This window comes from Diplotaxodon limnothrissa, linkage group LG15 (genome assembly GCF_057381915.1).
Source record: "Diplotaxodon limnothrissa isolate DT_005_m linkage group LG15, D_limnothrissa_male_GT1.1, whole genome shotgun sequence".
NCBI lineage: Eukaryota > Metazoa > Chordata > Actinopteri > Cichliformes > Cichlidae > Diplotaxodon > Diplotaxodon limnothrissa.
This window is the reverse complement of record NC_140610.1, coordinates 14,033,464-14,057,155: the sequence shown is the minus strand read 5'-3', so window position 1 is coordinate 14,057,155 and position 23,692 is coordinate 14,033,464. Positions and strand designations below refer to the sequence as shown.

The 23,692-nt window shown below is 40.5% G+C and overlaps 1 protein-coding gene across 1 annotated transcript in view; it reads left to right on the top strand.

Annotated features, from left to right (window-relative positions):
• LOC146617237 (glutamate receptor ionotropic, kainate 2-like) overlaps nucleotides 1–23,692 on the top strand; it is a 63,820-nt gene that overhangs the window by 31,487 nt on the left and 8,641 nt on the right. The window contains exons 7-13 of the mRNA XM_085372849.1: nucleotides 10,754–10,897; nucleotides 11,754–11,861; nucleotides 14,763–14,876; nucleotides 15,000–15,206; nucleotides 17,359–17,582; nucleotides 20,974–21,092; nucleotides 22,043–22,260. Coding sequence (XP_085228975.1) covers nucleotides 10,754–10,897; nucleotides 11,754–11,861; nucleotides 14,763–14,876; nucleotides 15,000–15,206; nucleotides 17,359–17,582; nucleotides 20,974–21,092; nucleotides 22,043–22,260 — 1,134 coding nt within the window. The remainder of the gene's footprint in view (nucleotides 1–10,753; nucleotides 10,898–11,753; nucleotides 11,862–14,762; nucleotides 14,877–14,999; nucleotides 15,207–17,358; nucleotides 17,583–20,973; nucleotides 21,093–22,042; nucleotides 22,261–23,692) is intronic.

Sequence of the window (23,692 nt, the reverse complement as noted above, 5' to 3'; positions counted from 1 at the left end):
TGAATCAGTTACCCAGGGGTCCTTGTTGGAAGAAGCGAGTTTTACTTCCCTGTGACAAAAACCTCATTTAAAAAAAAAAATTTCACACGGCTGCTGCTCTGTTGCTTCAGCATGTGGAAATGCAATGTGAGAAAGGGATTAAACCTCTAATGCACAAAAGAAAAAGGGGGAAAAAAATAGCAGTGACGGCACTGGCAAAGCCCTCATACATTCATACTCTGAGCAATACTCACACACGGCTCTGTGAAATACTTAAGAGAGCAACTGGGGAAGGCAGAGGGACGACAAAGGGGATGAAAGGGAGGAAGAGCCAGGCTGAAGGGGGGAGGGATCGGGGCAGAGAACAGGCAGGCAGAAAGCGAGGAAGAGACACGGAGTGGAAAAGTTACGGACGGAGAGAGCGACGGCAGTACACTGAGTCGCAGTCACCCAAGGGTTTTTTTTCCTTCCCAAAATGATGTGAATGCCTGCTCTTCCCTCTCTGCTAGGAAACCCAGAAAAGCCATAATATGCCCCATAAATCACATATGTCACATTTCTGTGTTTTTTCCACTCTAGTCTTTTTCTTTCAAGAACCGAACATTTGCACAATTCTCAGTGCAGTGACTTTCATCACCCAGGGTCTCATGTAAGACGCCACTGCAAGAAATACAGCACAGTGCAAAAGTTTTTGGCACCAACTTTTGGAAAGCTGGTTTCAAATGCTACTGGGATTTTTTCATATTCAAAAACACTAAACACTTACTCAGTGTTTTAGTGGCCACTGTTTCACAGGATCACCTTTCTCAAGTACACTTGCTGAGAATTTCTCACTGAACTTGGCATTTAGGTTGTTAATAGCAACTTACCACAGTTTCTTGTGGATTTAGGCAGCATTAGTGTCTTTTTTCCTCACTTCATGCAGTCTCACGCTGACTCAAAGATGCTGAAATCTGGGCTCTGTGGGACCCATACCATCTGCTCTGGGATTCCTTGTTATTCTTATTGCTGAAAATACTCCCATCAAGTCTGGCTGCATGTTTAGTGTTATAATATTAAATTAATATCAGGCGTCTACCTAATGGTAGCGCATGATGAATGAGAGCAGAACTGCAGCACATGCTATATTGCAATTTATTTGTCAGTGTACTAAAACTAGCAAAAACATGACAATGTAGACAGATTTTCTTAGGCATCAGAAACATCTGTAAACTGTTTTCTTCTTGGAAATGTTGGAATCGTCTGTTATTTGTCACTTGTTGGAATACATTTGCATTATTTTAACTCCAAAATCTGGCTAATGTGTCTCTGCTTTTGTGCAAAAACACAGAAAAAGAATTTGTAAAAACAAAAAAGTTTCTAATATGAAACTTTAGCTTTAACAGGGAGATCTAGTTAGCCCGTCTCCAGCATTATCTTCACACCAGCTTGTCAAAATATGACCAGTTGGTTATTTTTGTGCAAAACCACAGTTTTTATTACCTCTTCTATCTGCTAGCTGAATGCATCATAGGTGTTGGTGCCAGACGGGCTGGTCTGACTATTTTAGAAACTAATGATCTACTGGGATTTTCTCATACAACCATTTCTAGGAATGATAGAATAGTCTGAAAAAGAAAAAAATCCAGTAAGTGCCAGTTCTCTGGGCAAACATGAAAGCATGGATCCATTCTGCCTTGCCTCAGTGCTTCAGTCTGCTGCTGCTGCTGGTGGGGGGTATTTTCTTGGCAGAGTTTGGGCCCTTTAATACCAACTGAACAGTGGTTAAATGCCACAGCCTACCTGGGTGTTGTTGCTGACCACGTGCATCCCTTTACGACCACAGTGTACCCATCTTCAGATGACCGCTACCAGAAGGATAAAACGGCATGTCACAATGCTCGGATCATCTCAAACTGTGGCAGTGAGTTGACTGTACTCAAATGGCCTCCACAGTCACCAGATTTAAATCCAATAGGGCAGCTTTAGGTTGTGGTGGACCCACAATTCAATTCATGGATGTGCAGCTGACAAATCTGCAACAACTCTGTGATGCTGTCATATCAATATGGACAAGATTTCTTAGTAGCACCTTGCTGAATTTATGCCATGAAGAATTAATCTCCTCTGAAGGCACAAGAGGGATCAATCCAGTACAAAGTGTACCTTAAAAAAGCGCTTTGTATGTTTAAGCCACTAAGCATGAACATGTTGAAAGATTGTGGCTACGGGGTTTAACTGTGTGGTTCTGAGTAAACATGCCTAGAGGATTCTCCTTTTGTGTCTTGTTTTCGAAAAGGAAAAGTGCTTGCTCCAGTGTTTCAATCAACAAACGGTGCAAAGTGGTATTGATCTTCTGAGTCTCATCAAGTAGGGGAGAGCGGGGTAAGTTGTCACACTCTTCACACTGACTAACTTTTACTGAGCACCATACATCACAACGTAATAAATGTTTCACCAAATGAAAGACGGAAGTCTCGGGCACATATGATGTATTGATTACATTTTCATATCTTATCTCATTACGGAGTTGTAGACTGTTGAAAGGAGAATGTGCACTTGTGACAATTTGCCCCATCGGCAGGTAAGTTGTCACACTAGATTATCTTAAAATATGAACACAAATACTTAATTATGATTATTGATTTTAATTGTTAAATTCAAACCAAAACTGGAAATTTGAACAATTATGCCAAGAGAATTTGGAAAAAAACAATTATTTCAATCCAATACACATTTTAATCAAAACATTAAGTAGAAAGAAAACTTTAGTTTGAACTTTAAACTCAAATGTTCTCTGGCTTGCACATAAATCCATCATAACTGAATGGAATGCTGCAAATAACTTGCTTTACTTAACATGTTTATCCTCTGAACAAAACAGATGCCTTATTTCTGATTAATCAGACTCAACTTCATAGTCACAATTCTGGCACACATAAATTGCCTGGCCTGAGGTGCAAGCATCATGGGCCCATTTGTTGCATTTTACGCATTTTACCCAGGTCTCTTTTGGACGACTGTTTGAAAATGGCTCCACACAGACAAGGCAGAAGCACTCTTCATCATCTGATGATGACTCTTGAATTATTTTTCTTCTTTTAGCTGCGTTGTTCTTCATAGGTCCAGATGTTTTCCCCCCTCGCGTCCCTCTCTTTTGAAACAGCTTTTTGCTAGATTCAGCCTTATTCTTTTCTTTTTCTAGTTGCTGCTTCACTGGCGTGTCGGTTAGAATTGCTGATTTGCGTCGTTTTCTTCCTTTGCTGGATGGTTTTCGGCGGCCAGCTTTTGGATATGGCTGGATGTCCTCTGGAGTTGGTAGTCCGCTGTCAGTAATTGCAGTGCGGTAATTTATGTCAAAATCCTTTGCTGTACTTGTGATTGATTTGTTCTGCATCTTTACCTGCCTGACTGCCTTTAACATAATGTCAGGTGGTGTTCTGCCACGCTCTGTCTTTCGTTGATAATTTCGAACCATCTTACTTTCTTCCTTCCTTCCTTAATTCCTGCCTCTCCTTCCTTTCTTCAAAAACCTTATTACAAATACAAATGAATTACAATATCACAATTTTTTGGAGCATTTATTTGTACTGGGGCAAGTTGTCACATGTGACGACTTGCCCCAAAGTTAATGAGACAACTTGCCCCAAACTGACATTTATGCTAATTTTGGCTAAATGTCAGGGTTAGCTCAACATAGCACATCAGCTGAAGTATCAAAAGACACGTTAATGTCTCCTCTATTTTGTGTAAAATAATAATCTGTAACATCTATACCTAACAAAGTTGTACTGAAGAAAATTTAAAGTGATTTATTTTTCCTTTTAGGTCAAAAAAATAAAAAAGATGTGCTCACCTCAGATTAGAGCAGTCTTGACCACATGTGAACAGGAGGTTGACTATAGAAGAAGAAGTCACACAAAGTGGCTATTTCATTTTTGAGATAGAGCCTCTAGTGTTGGAGTTATGAACAGTGTGACAACTTACCCGTGTGACAACTTACCCCGCTCTCCCCTAATTAAACATCGAGCAATTAAGTATATTTTTCTAAATTGTTATTCTAAGTAATGGAGCTGGAAGTGACAGAGATGCTCAGCCATTGTCAGTGAGCTCATATTTGTCTGAGCAGGCAGCTCGCTTTTGTTTTCCACACTGGTTGGAATTCAACGAACAATTATGTACAGACATTTCCCATCAGTGTCCATACTTTACACGAGAATTTAAATCTCGGCAGATTAAAAATAAATGCAATATCTCTGTGAGCGGGCCTGTGAGTGAGATCGCACGCCCTGATTGAAGTTTAAATTATAAACCATTCCGGGGATTTTTTTAATAACAAAAGAAAAATCAAGAGACGATGTGGAGACGTAATTGTTAAAAAAGTTTAGAAATGCCGCCATTTATCTGACAGCAGAATCTGAGACTCTAATGCTTCCACAGACGGTGCAGTCAAGCAGCACAAATACATATAAAAAAATGAAAGAAATGAATAATTACCTCCTTCTTCTATCAAATCATCAAACCCCATGGGTCCGCGTGTGATCCGAGGGCAGAGTGACTTCAGCTCCAAGAAAACAAAGAGCTTCCCTCTCTCCTGCTGACATTGTGACTCTGATGCTGACGGCAATGCTGTGGGGATGTGTGTTTGTTGGGGTGCATATTTTTACATGTTGTGTGCGTGTGTGTTGTTGATCTGTACCTGGCATCTGCAGTGCAGTGATGCATGATAAATAACAGGTCATTCCAAATCTCATTAAGCCTAATCAGATGTATATGATATATATAAATAGTGGAGTTTCACTGTCCATAAGCAGCCGTGGTGATTGTGAGCACGTGTGTGTGTGTTTATGTGTGTTTTGTTTATAGGAATGCTGCAAAGAGGATAGCTGATAGCTGAGGTGAGAAGAGAAAGAGAGATGTCGTTTTTCATGGCGCTACATTATCAGAGGAATTATGGCATTATGCACAGGTGGAGAGCCGGTGTGAATACTGATGCAGCGAAAATGAATATATTTGTATAAACACACACACAGAGACAGACATGCACTCAGCAGCTTGCTCGGTGGAGTTTGCAGTCCACCTGATTGAAATGAGGAAACTGCATGAAACTACGGCAAACCAGGCTTGCCTGTAGGAAGCTTGCACATTGAGGTCGGTCACTGTCTGAGAGCGATCTCCTTCATGTGCGTGTATTCAGTGTCCGCACGTCTCACTAATTGGTTCTCGCATGCATCTTAATATATTTGCATGTTACTCACGTATCAAGTTTATGAGAGGGGGGGATATGCAGAGATGAATTAAGATATAAAGGACTGGAAAGGAAGATGTACTGTGCAGAGGTAAAATGCAAGTTGTAAATTGAAAGACAATTGTTTCTGGACTGGTACATTTAGTGATGGTAATGAGCAGTGTTTGATTTCAAATGGTTATGTGGGTGTTTGAGTGAAAGAGAGCGAGAGAGAGAGGAGTGGGGAGAGAAAAGAGAAGGACAAGGAAACAAAGGTTTTGGGCATCTTCTTTGAAACCCTTTCTCTGCTGTATCTGAGTGTCCCAGGGGTTTGAGATTGGTTCCACTTAAAGCACTTAAAACACCCCACAGGACCTGTGCTTGGCTCTGTAATAAATATCAAGATCGCTCTTGGATTGTTTTTAAATTGAATGCAATCTGCCAGAACTATGAGCCATCATTTCATATTTTTTCCTCCTTGATCTTTGCTTACACTTGATGCCAGCCTCGTTTTGCTTCCATCATAAAGGGATTTTCAGGAATAGTTCTGTTTCAGAGTCAGAAAAAGATCTTTGACTTATAAATCATTTGAGCCAGAAAATATCTGATATATCACAGAGATCAAAAGTTAAGAGATGTGGGAAATATCTCCACAAATGATTTTAAGAATGCTACCCATTCATTAGGTACACCTATTCAACTGCTCATTAGTGCAAATACCTAATTAGCCAATCATCTGGCAGCAACTAAATACACTGAGGATTGTAGACATGGTCAAGATGACCTGTTAAAGTCCAAGCTAAAATAAAAAAGAGGAGGGGGCGATTAAAGTGACTTTGAACATGGCATAGTTGATGGTGCCAGATGGGCTTATCTGAGTATCTGCAGAACTACTGATCTAGTGGATTTTTTTCCCACACAACTATCTCCGGGGTTAACAGAGAATGGTCTAAAAAATAGAAGATATCCTGGAAGCAGCAGTTCTCACTGCTTGAAGGCAACAGCAACTTAAATAACCACTCATTACAACCAAGGTATGCAGAAGAGTTGAAGCACTGAAGCATTAATGGGCTACAGCAGCAGAAGATCACACTTAGGTGTCACTCTGGGCATTTAGGAGCTTTAAACTAAGGCTTCACACGGACCAAAACTAGATAACATGGGAAAAGAAATGTTGCCTGGTCTCAGTTTCTGCTGCAGCATTCGGATAGTAGCGTCAGAATTTGGTCTAAACAACATGAAAGCATCAATCCATCTTGAATCAACACTTCAGGCTGCTGGAGGTGGTGTAATAGTATGTTGAATATTTCCTTGGCTCAGGCCAATTGAGCACTGTTTAAACACCACAGCCTACATGAGTGTTGTTGCTTACTGTGTCCACCCCTTTATAACCACAGTGTATCTATATGTTGATGGCTGCCTGCAGCAGGATAATGTACCATGGCACAAAACTCTAATCATCTCAAACTGGTTTCTCGAACATGACAATGACTTCACTGTACTCAAATAGCCTCCACAGTCACCAGACCTAAATCCAACAGGGAAGAAGAACAAAAGATTCACGACACGGGTGTGCAGGGGACAAATCTGCAGCAACTGTGTGATGCTATCATGGCACTGACTGTTTCAAGCATTCTGTTGCCACAAAGAATTAAGGGAGTTCTGAAAGCAAAGGGGATCCAACTGGTACTAGAAAAAATCTACCTAATAAAGTGGTTCAAATAAAGGGGTGGATGGAGAAGTCAAAAGTGCAAACACAGCAGTATGCAGAACTGTGTTTATACTATAATACATGAAATATCCCATTGTTACTTAAACAATACCTCATGTAGACAAACCTGTCTTCTGTGACCACAAATAAATACCTGTTGCCGATAATGGTTTTTTTTTTTAATCTAATTTTGCCATGGATGTGTACAGACAGCTCATCATAAAGTAGTCTGGCATTTATTCTACTATCCTAGCTGCTGTTTGTCAATTGTACTCATACTACATGGATTTCACCGTAGCATGTCTTCCTTGCCACTCTATTATCACATTTACTTGTAAAGCAGACATAATAACATCACAAATAACAATCAAAAGCCCTATGTAAATTCAGAGGTCAGTCATAGTAATTATCATGTGAATGTGCGACTCCACTCGGCTGTGCGGAGCTTTATAGAGAGTTTCAGCTCAGTAAAACAGCAAAACAGAGCAACTGTACTCTTTTGGTTCAGTCTCACCCCCCTCGTCGCAGCATTGACTGACACTGCTGCTCTGTATCAGCAGGAGGTATAAAATGCAACTGTTTACTAAAGGTTTATGATATCAACTGGAAATGGGGCACAATTTCACAGCTCATTTCAGCTGCCCCGTAAGTCAGCAAAGAGTCTTTTACTGTTTATGCAGGTTTAAAACCTTTCATATTTCAAAGCTTAGAAAATATTTGCCACTGAGGAAGATACCCTGCTTGTCTCCAGTGCATATTTATGTATTTGTGCTTAAGAAACTCTCCATATTTTTTTAAAAGGAAATAAATAATTTGGACGAGAATAAAATCTTTATGGGTAGCGCTTTCTAAGACAGCTTGGTAATCAGATGGACAGAAGGTAATAATAATGAAATAATGTGTTATTACCACTTAGTTACAAAGTACTAATAACCAAGTACTGTAATAGCTTGTATCGACAGTGGCTATTGTGGTTATATATGTCTAGCTGGGGTTTTTCTTGCGTGTTTGTTTGTTTGTTTGTTGGCTTGTTTTTAAATATACTGACTTTCAAGTGGTCGTAACCTGATGTGCTGCGATAGGTCTAGGCTGCTGAGGGCCTTCCCATGATGCATTGAGTGTTTCTTCTTCACTCACCTTTTGTAATCACTGTGTGCTCTGCATTTAATCATTAGTTACTATTAATCTCTGGCTCTCTTCCAGGCCTGTTTTCCTTCCTTCCGTCACCCCCAACCGGTCATGGCAGATGGCTGCTTCTGCCAGAGGTTTCTTCCTGTTAAATGAGCCTTTTTTTTTTCTTCCTATTGTCATCAAGTGCTTCCGCAAAGTTTAATTGTTGAAATGTTCTTTGTATAATTGTGGGATCTTTGCCTTACAATATAAAGCACCTTGAGGTAATTGCTGTTGTGATTTGGTGCTATTTAAATAAAATTTAATTAAATTGAATTTTATTGATCATTATTAAGCCTACTTTCTGGCCCTTATTGCACAGTTAAATATAGTCCAATGTTACTTAGCTATAACCATTGTTGAGTCAAGATGTCATTTGGTAATTATTTAGATATTACTTCATAATTTAGTGTTATAACATTCTGTTTCCATATAGTACCTTCTTGTGTCCTTAATTCAATATTACCACATTATTACCAAGCTCTAATAGAAAAGTCTTCCTCTTTATGCTACAAATAGCTTAGGAATAAACAAACAGCTCAAAATCTGGCATTTCTTGAAGGTAAAGGCACATGTTCATCTGTTAAGCTTTTCTAAAAATGAATCATCACTCTCCTGTCACACATCAAGCTTGTGCTTAAGCACTCCAATTTCACTTCACATGCAAAGCTATGAAAAGTGAACTAAAAATAGACTTCCAAGTAGAGAATTTTGATAGATTTTCGAAAACAAGATGTAAGGCTGTTATTCCCAGAAGTGTATTTCACAGAACATCTTTGTAGCCAAGACGATTAACTGAAAAGACAGTGCGCACCGCAGTTTGACCCAAAAGAATAAAGAGTTTGTCAATGGAGGAGTTGGAATGTGATATTGACTGATTTTGGAATGGGGGAAAAAATCAAGTAGTTTAGAGGAAAGTTAAAAGGTCAGTGGCAAAATTTAAATGAAAAGGTATTTAAAAAAGAAATAGCAGGCTCGGAGATTTAATTTGAATTTCATAAATTCTGCAAGGCCACAGCCAAACTAAAATCAATCAAAGAATATTATCCATGGAATAAATGCATTCAGAATGTGTTACATACTTTTGAAATTCAGTGCAGTGGACGGGGATTGAATGTGAATAATACTTATATAACTTCTTTTTTTTTTTTACATAAATTGCTAAAATAACTTGATTCAGTCCAACAGCAAGTCTTAGTCGGCCAGCAAACGAATGATTGGACGTGACAAACTTTCCGTTCAAAGGAAAGAAAATAGTACTGACTGTGTTTAAAACTCCTCCTCGCTATTCAAGAAATAGAGTAGTGCAGTGACAGAGTCTTTTCCTAGTGAGTATTTGTCACGAACACCACACACACACACACACACACACACACACACACACACACACACACACACACACACACACGCACACTGCTGCCACTGGGAGAGCAGATATGGCCCTAGCTGTTCCCTTTTCCAGGAAAGCATTGGGGATGAAAGAGCGCAGAGATAGGTCTCCCATTCTCTGATCTACTGCTGCCTTTGACATCAGCAGTCATCAACTCCAAAAGAAGAGGAGAAAAGGGGGGAAAGAAAAAAATCATCAATCTTCCCTTCACTGCAACCACACATGAACTCCATCAACTCTGTCTATTTTTCATTCCGTTTCTGCTACCAGGAAACTCTCTCTCTCTTTTTTTTTTCTTTGCTGTTAGAAGTAAGATGCATTCCTTTACCTGACCTCTCATCATTTATAAGGCTTGGTATAAAGTGCACAGAGAGCACACGCTTTCTCCTGCTTCTTGCCCTCATGTATGAAGTGGATGCTTCACAGCGCCTATAGAGCAAATATAGGGAACCAGCAGCTCGGCAGCCTCCTGCTACGTGTCGAGTTGCACTGAAGGCCAGCTCATTTTCTCTGGCAGCAAGCACATTCACAAAGATTCTATAGCTGCAAATACTTTGCGGTCTCAGAGTAACTCCTCTCACTTCCTTGCAGTTTGGTCATCCACGACTTGTCAAATAAGATCACCATAGTGTATTTCAGCCTGTGTGGGACCGTGGAAAGTGGATCTGCGATGAGCTGAGCGTGGAGTGTGTCAAACTGTGTGGACTGACGGCATGAAAAGAATTCATGTGTGCCAACTGGAGCGGTGGAGATAAATCACAGCTTGTCAGTGTGTGAGAAATTTCAGCTCCAGCGTTTACGCCCTTTGATGACTTATTATGAGGGTTATATGCATAGCTGTCTTAGGTGTTTTTCAGTGCAACCCTTTGTCCTTTGTACTTAGCATGTTACACTGAGTGTGCCAGAGAGAGAGTCGTCCTGTCTGCACCGGTGCCCGTTTTGCGCTCCCTCTCTCTGGGGGAACAGGCACACCCATCAGCAACCATTAGTCTTCACACTGACGTGGCGCCCTTCCACTGAGAGACTTTCCCTGGCAGAGCTTTCTGATTGCCTCAGACAGTGGTTGGATATTTTTACTAACAAGCTGAGACACTGTGCCATTTGTGTGGGGCATTTACTGCTGGCTCTACTCCTAATTCATGTTGTAGTGACTTATGACTAAAGCAAGTCATCTGAGACTTCACACAGTTTCTTATGTCCCTGCACAGGTGAATTAATGGGGAGATGAAAGGTTGTGTGGACAGAAGTATCAAGTGGTCTTATAAAATGTCTAATAGTATTACCCTCCTGTTTGCAGACCGATGCAGCCCTGATGTATGATGCCGTGCATGTGGTGGCGGTGGCAGTGCAGCAGTCGCAGCAGATCACTGTGAGCTCTCTGCAGTGTAATCGCCACAAGCCGTGGCGCTTTGGAGGGCGTTTCATCAACCTTATCAAAGAGGTATAAGGTCACTGTTTTCAGTGTGCACTCCAGCTTGACCTTTGACCTGTGGGATCTACTGAACATTGTACCTTTCTTATTGTGTTATATGGATTAGCGCAGTCATGTTTGCAAGCATTTTATGTGTGCATCTCTGGAATTATTTAGTTAACACATGTGATACAGTTTCAGTGCAGCTTTCCAATCAGCCTTTATTGGTCCAGAAAGCTGTGGTCATTTATCACAGAAACCATATAAGCATCTTAAATAAGTTTATTATCTAATCATTAATTCTAAATAATCTTTATAAAAAAAATGAATCCGCAGCATTATCCACAGTAACTACATTTTTTGTTGTTTGTGCCATTGTCTTTCAACCACACTTTCTCAGTGCATATCTCCACCCGTGTTTATATCAAAGGCTCTGCATGCCTCCTTAACTCTAGTCAGGGTCAGCCATTTGCTTTGTTCTACAAAGCTCTTTCATTCTCTGGATGGTATCATTGCAGGTAATTTTCAGAATGAGCCATTGTAGTAGCTGGTGCTTCCTCCCCCTCCTGTGTCTGCTATCACTCCCCATGCCCGTCTGTTCCTCCAATGGCTTTGAAGTGAAACTTCAAGCACAATGAACCACATGCATAATGAACTCTTACCTGTCAAACCTGCTTCTGTTCTCGCTGCTTCATTGTTTCTTGTTATGTTGTTGAGATAGACAGTAAGGGGAGAGCCAGATGGAATTCATAATTGGGAAAGAAAAACTTTTATGGTTAGGGGTTGGATTGATATTGCTGAGAAAGGCAATGTCTTAAGGTTAATGGAATGACTGCGTTCAGAGCTGAGGATTTTAGTTCATCGTGCTGTGTATTTCTATCTTTAGGCACACTGGGATGGTTTGACAGGACGTGTCCTTTTTAACAAGACCAATGGACTGAGAACCGATTTTGACCTAGATGTCATCAGTCTGAAGGAGGAGGGGCTGGAAAAGGTGTGTCACTCGTTGGTGTAGCTCATGCTTGCAGTCATGGCAAAAATTAAGTAAGCCCTCTTTCGATTCTAAGGAATCGCGTTACAAAAAAATAACTTAAAAGTCTTAAAATGATACAACATCAGATGATCTACAAAACATTAAATATTACACAGTGTCATTATTTATTTTTAAAATTAAGCCAAAATGCAAAGGTGGTGTGTGAAAAACTAAGTACATTGTTACTGCTTCCACAGGGATTAAAAGGGTAAGGAGCAGCCAAGTGCTGATAATCAAATGGACTTGATTGATTGATCATCAGTAAGTGTGAGCACCTCTATAAAAGAAGAAGTTTTGGCTGTTTGCTGTTCTGGAGCTTTCGCCGTGAAGAAAAGACATTAGGAATAATCCTAACGAAGCAGTTGGTGCTGCCCATCAATCTGGGCCATTTCCAAACGATTTGGAGTCTATCATTCTTGAATGAGAGAGATTATTTGCAAGTGGAAAACATTCAAAACAGTTGCCAGTCTTCCCAGGAGTGAACGTTCCAACAAATCCACACAGAGAGATCGCGCCATGCAATGCTCAGAGAAAATAAAAAAACCCAAGAGCTACATCTCAGACTCTACACACCACAGTTATCATGTTAAATCCTAAAGTTCGTGACGTTACAATTAGAGAAAGACTAAACGGACTAAATGGCTTGGTTTAAAGGGATTTCAGGGGAAAGTCTCCTCTTTCTAAAATTAACATGGCAGCACAGCTTAGGTTTACAAAGTTGCATCTGAACAAACTGCAAGGTTTTTGGAGCGATGTCCTTCGGACAGATAAGATAAAAGTGGAGATGTCTGGCCATAATGTAGATCTCCATGTTTGTTGAAAACCAAACACAGCATATCAGCACAAACACCTCACACCAGCTGTCGAGTCCAGTAGCGGAGGGGTGATGATTTGGGCTTGTTTTGCAGCCACGGGACCTGGGCACTTTGCAGTCACTTAGTCGACCATGAGTTCCCTTGTGTATCAAATTATTCTAGAGTCAAATGTGAGGCCATCTGTCCAACAGCTAAAGCTTGGTTGAAATTGGGTCATCCAACAGGCCAATATCCCAAGCACAGCTGCAGATCTACACCAGAGTGGCTAAAAAAGAGAAGAACTGAGGTTTTGCAATAGCTCGGTCCTTTTTATATACAGGGAGTGCAGAATTATTAGGCAACTTGTATTTTTGAGGAATAATTTTATTATTGAACAACAACCATGTTCTCAATGAACCCAAAAAACTCATTAATATCAAAGCTGAATGTTTTTGGAAGTAGTTTTTAGTTTGGTTTTAGTTTTAGCTATTTTAGGGGGATATCTGTGTGTGCAGGTGACTATTACTGTGCATAATTATTAGGCAACTTAACAAAAAACAAATATATACCCATTTCAATTACTTATTTTTACCAGTGAAACCAATATAACATCTCCACATTCACAAATATACATTTCTGTCATTCAAAAACAAAACAAAAACAAATCAGCGACCAATATAGCCACCTTTCTTTGCAAGGACACTCAAAAGCCTGCCATCCATGGATTCTGTCAGTGTTTTGATCTGTTCACCATCAACATTGCGTGCAGCAGCAACCACAGCCTCCCAGACACTGTTCAGAGAGGTGTACTGTTTTCCCTCCTTGTAAATCTCACATTTGATGATGGACCACAGGTTCTCAATGGGGTTCAGATCAGGTGAACAAGGAGGCCATGTCATTAGTTTTTCTTCTTTTATACCCTTTCTTGCCAGCCACGCTGTGGAGTACTTGGACGCGTGTGATGGAGCATTGTCCTGCATGAAAATCATGTTTTTCTTGAAGGATGCAGACTTCTTCCTGTACCACTGCTTGAAGAAGGTGTCTTCCAGAAACTGGCAGTAGGACTGGGAGTTGAGCTTGACTCCATCCTCAACCCGAAAAGGCCCCACAAGCTCATCTTTGATGATACCAGCCCAAACCAGTACTCCACCTCCACCTTGCTGGCGTCTGAGTCGGACTGGAGCTCTCTGCCCTTTACCAATCCAGCCACGGGCCCATCCATCTGGCCCATCAAGACTCACTCTCATTTCATCAGTCCATAAAACCTTAGAAAAACCAGTCTTGAGATATTTCTTGGCCCAGTCTTGACGTTTCAGCTTGTGCGTCTTGTTCAGTGGTGGTCGTCTTTCAGCCTTTCTTACCTTGGCCATGTCTCTGAGTATTGCACACCTTGTGCTCTTGGGCACTCCAGTGATGTTGCAGCTCTGAAATATGGACAAACTGGTGGCAAGTGGCATCTTGGCAGCTGCACGCTTGACTTTTCTCAGTTCATGGGCAGTTATTTTGCGCCTTGGTTTTTCCACACGCTTCTTGTGACCCTGTTGACTATTTTGAATGAAACGCTTGATTGTTCGATGATCACGCTTCAGAAGCTTTGCAATTTTGAGACTGCTGCATCCCTCTGCAAGATATCTCACTATTTTTGACTTTTCTGAGCCTGTCAAGTCCTTCTTTTGACCCATTTTGCCAAAGGAAAGGACATTGCCTAATAATTATGCACACCTGATATAGCGTGTTGATGTCATTAGACCACACCCCTTCTCATTACAGAGATGCACATCACCTAATATGCTTAATTGGTAGTAGGTTTTCGAGCCTATACAGCTTGGAGTAAGACAACATGCATGAAGAGGATGATGTGGACAAAATACTCATTTGCCTAATAATTCTGCACTCCCTGTATATATATATATATTTTTTTTTTTTTTTAAAGTTAGAACTGAAAGAGGGTGTACTTTCTTTTTTAGTATGACCTTAAGTATCAAATGTAAGTGGGGGTGATTTGAAGTGTTTCATTTCCCATCTGTAGACAAGAGGATATAAACTTGACTCTGAATTGTTTCAACAGATTGGAACATGGGATCCTCCCAGCGGTTTAAATATGACAGAGACTCACAAAAGCAAGACGTCCAACATCACTGATTCTCTGGCTAACAAATCCCTGCGTGTATCCACCATACTGGTAGACACGGCCGAATGAAAACACTAACAGCAGACATTCACAGTCTCAATTGCACCTGAAAAATATATAATACAAAAATCACAGACTTCTGCACTCCTACAGCAGTTTGTTTTCCCTGTACAGGAGGAGCCATATGTGATGTTTAAGAAGTCAGACAAGCCTCTATATGGGAACGATCGCTTTGAGGGCTACTGTATCGACCTGCTGAGGGAACTCTCCTCCATCCTAGGCTTCCGCTATGAGGTTCGATTAGTTGAAGATGGGAAGTACGGTGCGCTGGATGAGAGCACAGGCCAGTGGAACGGCATGGTGCGGGAGCTCATGGACCACGTGAGTCGGCACTCACCAGGGAGAAGACAACACTCAGTCATTAGAATAAAAAACTATTATATTATTAAAGCGAAACACTTTCTGCTTTCTATTAATCATATTTTATAATGGTCCACTATTTTTTCTTCATGTATTTTAATAAAGCTACTCTACATTGCAAGCTGATTCAAAACAATAAGAATTGCATCTCTAAATGCTCAAATGGGACTTCTTTTTTTTTTTTAATCTTCTCATTATTAAGTCATTTGTGTCTTCATCTGCTGGTACAGTCGGAATATTTTATTTCTAAAAGCCAAAATTTATTTTCCACTTAGGCAGAGCAGTCTGCCATATTCCTTCTTGTCCTTCTTTGTCTGAATGAATAAATCTTTGAAATTCCTCAATACCGAACTGAAATGGAAACAGGCTGAAATATTGCTACTGAACAAGCATATGTCTTTAATATGAGATTACAGTGTTAAAATGCTTCTCCTCAGAAATGCAACTACGTGTTGCGTCGACACAGACCTCGACAACCGTGCTTGGTCTGCTTAGTGGAAAGACAGGATATTGATCAGATAAAGGCTCTGTGAAACAAAATGTAATAGGCTGTAAAAGCAAGTAACCTGCCAATGTAGCTATGTGCCGTTTTCTCGTTTTCGGAGTGCTGCCAATCCTTATTTAGACTCAGTTCGTATATCTTCTTTCCTTCCTGCCTTTCAGTAACTATCAATATTTATTAGCTCTAAGTTAAACATACTTAGAGCTGTTTAAGCACACAAAGTAGCTCAGCACAGTAAAAAGAAATGTCAGAGAAGCGAAGACGCACCAGCACACAAGTATGCTTCCAATGCTGTCTGCTCTTTGTGTAGGCTAGACAGTGGGAGTATAAAAAGATAAAGTTTTACTTGGCCTGATATGACCAGTAGCCTACAGTGGCTACCCTTAGGTCATATTCACAAGTTAACTGCTATTGTTTGATGAATAAACTTCTGGGTCCAGTGATCAATGTTTGCCGGCTTCCACTGCAGCCTGCAAGAATTAGGAAAAGGGATAACTGATACCAGGGAATGTGCATTTTAATGCATTTTTAAAATCCAGCAATAGACTATGTCATTATCACCAGTGAGTTTAACATTTTATCAGGCAAGTCCTTTTGTTTGCCTTCATGCAGCCAAAGCAGGCTGGCTACAGCCAAAGCTGTGATTGGTCAGCGCTAATCGAACTACAAATGAACTACAAATGGAAACCAGAAGCCTTTTAGCGCCAAAAATTGTGTCTCTCACTTGTAGATTCTTTGTCCTCATATGCAAATATATCTGTGTTTACAGAGAAGCAATTTAGCAGTTGTTGGGGTTTAATTGACTTGCTTGATTTTCATTGTTTATTACGGTTTATTTATTTATTGTGACCGTTTGTATTATTTATTACAGTTCTGCTTCCACACTGTGTATTACCATAGAAAGCTATCTGACAATTATGACATTTGGTGCTGTATAGGAAGCTTTTCTAAGCCTCAGATATATAGATGACTTCTTATGAGGAAAAATTATAGCAAAAAGCCCTGAAATCTTTCCCCCTGCTGAGATTGGTCGCTTGCTAGTTTGCAAAAGCGACTTTGGCTGCTTGAAACAGAATCTTCAAAAAATCTAGAAACTGTAAAAAAAAAAAATATATATATATATATATATATATATATATATATATATATATATATATATATATATATATATATATTTTTTTTTTTTTTTTTTTTTTTTTTTTTTTTTTTTTTTTTTTTTACATCAAGTTACGGCTTGGAGCAATTATGCAAAAATACTACAGAGCAAGTGCTGAACTGTGCAGAAGGCTAATTTTCTATTCTGAGGCAACTTGAGGTTGAATTGTTGAAAATTAATCTAATCCTAAGATTGTTGCCCCTTATAAAAAAAGGATCAGACATATAACCTGTAATTTCCAGACCAACTCAGCCTCCCACCTAATAATCTAGTCGAAGTAATGATCCTAGCTACGTTTTTTTCCCTCATGTCATGTCTCTGCCTCCTGTACATATTGAGCAGAGCAGCTGCTGACAGAAATCAGATCTTAATTGAATTGGCTGGGATTTTTTTTTTCTACTGGTGAACAAACACCCATCCCCCTATTTGACGTCGCCGCTGTTTTCTCATTGCAGAAAGCAGACCTTGCAGTTGCTCCTCTGGCCATCACTTACGTCAGAGAGAAGGTCATCGACTTCTCCAAGCCCTTCATGACGCTGGGGATAAGTATCCTGTACCGCAAGCCCAACGGCACCAATCCTGGGGTCTTCTCCTTCCTCAACCCCCTCTCGCCTGATATCTGGATGTATATTCTGCTGGCTTGCTTGGGTGTCAGTTGTGTGCTGTTTGTCATAGCCAGGTAACATGTCAACCCCCCTGTTTGCTTCCGTTGCTTGACTTCACTCTCCCCCTCCTGCTTGCCTCCTTTGACTAACATGCAGCAGTTGATGACTTCTGTGATATGAAGATGTGTGCTGAAACAAAAGGATATGAAATCTGCAGTAAACATATAAGAAAGGACCATGGCAGCATTTTTGCCAACATTCGAATGTTTTGGAAAAGTTCACATTTTACCAAAATATAATTGCAATAATGGATTTAAACATGGTCCACATCCTACTATGGTCCTGATAAGTATAGAGCAATATTTCAGGCATATTTGCACAAGCATCAGCAACTGTAAAACCAGCAAACTGATATTTATTGTAAGAAATGTGCAGTAATCTAAGGTACACTGCTGATACTGTACAAATACATTTCCTACAATATTTTAATCGACCTATCCCCCGAAGAAAAAAAAAACCCAGATGCATGACCAACGCATTATGATGTGTGTGTGGGCTTTTCTTCTTCTTCTTTGATCCTGAGAGGTTTTGGTTTAACACACATTTCATCAAATGTTACTGGCAAAATGATCACATGAGAGGAAAGCAGCAACTGTCACCTAAGTTAGTTCAGAATATGCAAATTAAACCCATAGTTATTTGCTCCCACATTTATTCATGGTAAGTAAAAAGCATGCAATCCTATTGATATTATTCTGGTTGCGATAAAAATGACCTTGAGATCTGATATTTCTAATTTTGCTTCTATGAAATTATAATGCGTATATCTGCATCATGCCATTTTTGCACACAATAGCAATACAGAGTCCTTTGCGTCACTCTATGTGACAAAAATATCCAGCAACGTTTAAATCTTAAGCACGGTGTTCTCTACAGCTTGCTGATCTGGTTCCCTCATAATTACAGTATTGATTGCGCGGCCACCGGATGATTGGCCGATCCTCCAAATGCAGAGTATATTATTTTCTTTCTCAAATATAGCAGGAGTTGTGAGCTTATGAAGTCCAAGTTTGCACAATAAAACACTAAACAGTACATCGTTGAACTGCATCCCACACGTTAACACACTTTTTTCTTTTTCCTAAATAAGCTATCGGATTTCAGGCTCCAGAGAAATACATATCACTCAGTGCATCCTCCCAGCTCTGTTTGCGGTTGAATTGATTTCTCCCTTTATTAACAAAACAAATGGTATTATTTCAGCTCGCAAAACCCTTTTTCATGGTAGAAAATGTCCACTTGCAAACAAGAATAGATTATATAAATTGTATTAGACCGTGTTTACATGAATTGCAGGCTCTTGTAATTTTACATTCCAACTTCCAGATGTCTGTGATTTTTTAAGACACCAAACACAACCTCTTCACTTGGCCTGAGACAAGAAAGGCAACAGATCTATAAAGCCGGGCAAAGTAATTGAATTGAACAGACAGCTAATGGAGGGCGTGCGTTTTGTGTTATTGTGGCCAGGGACAAGCGAAGGGGAAGAGGGACAGGAGTAGGGGAACGGAGAGGGAGAGAGAGGGAAAGCGTCTTTTTAGAATTCCGTGTGCAATTCGACATGTCCCCTGTGCTGGATGTGAGGAGGTGACCTTACGTCCTCGTGTTCCACATCCTCTTCCTCCTGCTGATCGGTGTGCAGAACACGGCCTGCAGGAATACGGGCCAGCTGCAGACAAAGGTCATACAGAGGAGCCATCAAACCTGGTACATACAGAATACACATGTAGACACTGGGAGAAACAAACACTGTCCAATCAAATCTGCACCAGCAACCTACATACATCTGTTGTGTTCTACGATCGGCTGCGGGCTACAGCAATTACGTGCATTGTCTGTGTACAAAAACATAACGAAATAATCAGAAAACACGTTTGACTTTGAGATGCAATCGGTGCAGCCAATGCAAATACCCAGTTGCTACCACATGAAAAACTCACCCACACAGATGTAAAGGCATATTTATGCGCCAGACGCTTGATGCACGCAGGCATAAGTGCATGCGACCACATAAAAACATGCGAGCGCGCTCACTGCATTCTGAACAGCTCTGCAAGGCCATTGTGTTGTTTCAGTTGCCTGTGATACCAAGGAGACAGAGCTCGTTGACATTCCAATAAATCAGGCATCCTGATGGTGTTGACATGAAGAATTATAGCGTGCCATCACAGCCATGTCCACACAGATGATTTTCACTGAACGGAAAATAACTGTAAAGGAAGGGCATTGTGACAAAAATGTTGCCATGTTCCCAGTGCTTGTAAAATAAGAACAGTAATTAGCGTGCTCCAAATGGCACTCATATGTACAGACGGAAAGCAAATTGTAGGAAAACCAAAGTCTTTGGCTGTTACAGTGGGATATTTTTTTGGCACAGTTTGGGTCCCCTGAGAGCATATGGTCACTTTAAATCTATACAAATCTGTTCTGACACATATACGATATATGCTATATAAACACATTTATTCCCTTTCTGTGTCTAAGAGGCACAGCTGACAAATGGCATCACATGTTCACACAGTATAAAACCTTAAGACTCTGCCTACAGGCTTATTAGCATGCAGTATATCTGGGAAAGGCTTCTCAACACCATTACCTGTCAGGCCCCTCAACTCTGCATAAGCAATGTTCCCTCTATCAGCCACTTCAGCACAAACTCAATCAGTTCCTGATGCTTAACACTAACCCAATCACCTTGTGCTAATGCCATGCCACTTTTGCTTAGGATAATAAATGAGAAATGTCCACAAGTGACCCGAAGACACTGACAATCAGCCAAGGCGGGCAGCGTGTTCAGCAGGAGGAGGTTCATGGGGGAAGCAAAACAATCTGGAGGAAAAAAAATGAAGCGTGGGTTGCTGGGAAGAGAATGGTATAGGAGGATGTGAGGGGATGTGATGTGGGGGATTGCGAGAAAAAGGGAAAAGGAGAAGAACAGAGATTGCTGTTGGGAAACCAGAAGAAAAAAAGGAGAGCACAAGTCCCACGTTGGGGTGTTAAAATAAAATGGTATCCGCAGAGTAACGATAATTGTAGCTGCTGGGGGAAACACTTAAAGGCTCCTGACTAAGTGAATTGAAATGAGCTCCAAAGATCATTACACACAGGGACATTATCACCAGTGACAGCGTTATTCCAGTCTATTGATCCATTCTTACAATAAACTGATACCACTTGAATATGCCAATAAGTCTCGGCAAAATCTCAGCAAAAGCTGAAACGATTTGCTTTCGTCTCCGCAGAAGCGCTGATCCACAAAACAGGTTTTCTACACATTCACACTCCTTCTTCCTGCTGATAATGTTTTCAGATTCATGTCTTTTCAGCCATTTAATCTGTACCACTGAAAACACTGTTCTGTCCTTTTGTGCTGACATGTGTGTCTTTCTGCTCTTTCCCTTATAGGTTTAGTCCTTATGAGTGGTACAACCCGCATCCATGCAACCCTGACTCAGATGTAGTGGAAAACAATTTTACGCTGCTCAATAGTTTCTGGTTTGGAGTTGGGGCACTCATGCAGCAAGGTAGTTGCCTCAGCCTGTGGCTACAGTTGCTTTGTGGAGCTGGAGCTCTCTACACCCCACTGTCCCTAAGGGTTGGGTTTGGTTTTTTTTTAACTAAGCCAGAGGCAATAGAGAGAGACCTCTAAAAGACCACACAGAAATTAGAATAAATGTGCATATATTTTAAAATAAATGTAACAGACTTAGGCTCATGGGAGCATGGGCTAAACCCGAATATGTAAACTAGGAACATGTTTCTAAAAACAACAGTTTTACAGCCTTTAGTCCACTTGAGTTAAATTAATGAGAGTGAGAGTGATTCTTGTATAAAATGCATAAAGCGATTCTGTTTGCGAACAGACGTGTTGTTGAGCTCATTAGCTGAAAAAGACTTAAAAATAACATTCGCTTAAAAGTAAAGCTATGTTTGTTACTGTAGCAATGCCACTAATATCCGAGTGTCCTCTTCTCTTGCCTCTGGCCTATCAGCACCTAGAGATCAGTGGGGTGTGGAGTCAGGATGTGAGGTTACCTTGGGTACATGACTCTCTGGCCTAACCAGCCTGTTACCTCTCCACACAGTACTGCACCATCGATGTTGATGTGTTTAATTTGATATATGAGATTTATGCAAACACCTTGTTCTCTTTGAATGGCACTTTCCGGTAACTCTTGCATTATTTAAAGCATTCCCTTGTGACTGAGACGAGATAATTTCACTTGTTTGAGATCCAACAATCTGCTTGTTTTGAGAGCTCTCTCGAGTGATTTAATCTTGATGCGAGTGGCACATCTGCCTGCGCTGAGAACTTGATGAGTTCTCGAAACAAGCCCGTTTCTAAAGGCGTTAGTCCTCTCTGGTTTTTGCATGTTAAAAATAAACGTAATGAGAAGATTGGAATGATAATGACTTGTTGAAATGAATGCATCTTGCTGTTTAACTTTCATTCTTGCCGCCTCCTTCACCCCAGGGTCAGAGCTCATGCCCAAGGCCCTGTCGACTCGAATAGTGGGAGGCATCTGGTGGTTCTTCACCCTCATCATCATTTCCTCCTATACAGCCAATTTGGCTGCTTTTCTCACTGTGGAGAGGATGGAATCGCCCATAGATTCAGCCGATGACCTGGCCAAACAAACTAAAATCCCATATGGGGTGGTGGAGGACGGTGCCACAATGACATTCTTCAAGGTAGCTGGATCTACGACGATGTTTGTGCAGTGGCTCTGTGAATAATGTTATTTTCTCACACATCAAATTTATAATCCTTTTAAGATTTCTCTCCTGGTTGATTTTCCAACACCTGTGTTTGCTGTGCAAATAGCAAACACTCCATGTGCAGTTAATTTGTCAGAAAAATGCAGAAGAGCAACTGGTGTTGAAAGTGCAGCCATTTTTTTTAAAGTAGTCAAAGTAATCCACTGAATATTGCACCTGCAAACATCATGCATGGGTTGCAACTGCAGAGAACAGTGGAGTTTATTGTCTTCCTAAGAAGTAGTGCCACATTTATAACTGATTTGCTGGTAAAAATGCAGGAAAATTACTTTCCTAGCCATACAGTTTGTCGTTGCAAACATTTGTGAAAGAATGGTCCGTTCTAAGAGCTCACTGAATTCGACTGTGGTAGTGTAATAGGATGTCACCTTTAGTAGCCTTTGTGAAATTTCTTTTCTCCTAGACATTCAGCATTCAACTGTAAGTGGCATTATTGCAAAGTGGAAGCACTCTGGAACCACAGCAACTCAGCCACAAAGTGTTAGACCACATAAAGTTACAGCTCGCAGAGTGCTAAGACGCATAGTGCTTAAAAGTTGCCAACACCCTGCTGACTCAGTAATGGCAGAGCTCCATACCTCCTGTGGCAATAACATCAGTACAAAAACTGTGTGCCGGTAGCTTCTTGACATGGGTTTCCAAGGCTGAGCCATTGCAGTAGGTAACATGTAGTTGGCCCAGTCCTTGTGCCCATTTCGTACATATATCTGTTTTAAATTATAAATGCAACATTCATCAAAAAGATGTGACTGCTTCACAGCAAAAAAACATACAGTAATTCCCTGGTTGAAAGTGCCTGATGCAGCAGCATTAGGAAGTGTCTGGTAACAATAAATTAAACATAAACCAGATTATATGAATTGCCTCCAGTGAATCATTTGTGCAAAGCTAGGCAATTTCAATTTAGCATGAAGAGCCTCCACCATAAAAAAAAAAAACACTCTGAAAGGTACTTATATAATGTGAGAATGACAAATACAAGCTATAAAAAACAGAGCTTGATTTATAACAAAAGAAAAGTCGTATTTATGGCTCATCTAAATCACCAGGATTTAAACTTTGAGTTCTTTTCATCATAGAAATATTAATATCATCATTTCATCATATCGTTTTTCAGACATTAAAATGGACCTATGATGCTTTTCCTGAGTTTCTGTGACAGTGTTGGATGATCATTGTAACATGGCCAAAATTGTACACAAACAGCTAAAAAGCTCAAGGTTCATGCTTTGCTACAGACAGGGTTTTTTTTTTTTTATCTTGGACATGCGTAATGTCTCAGAGAAGAGATACCCTTGATGGTCATTTCAGGCACCCGGCTTCGAGCACAGCAGCCTCATCAATT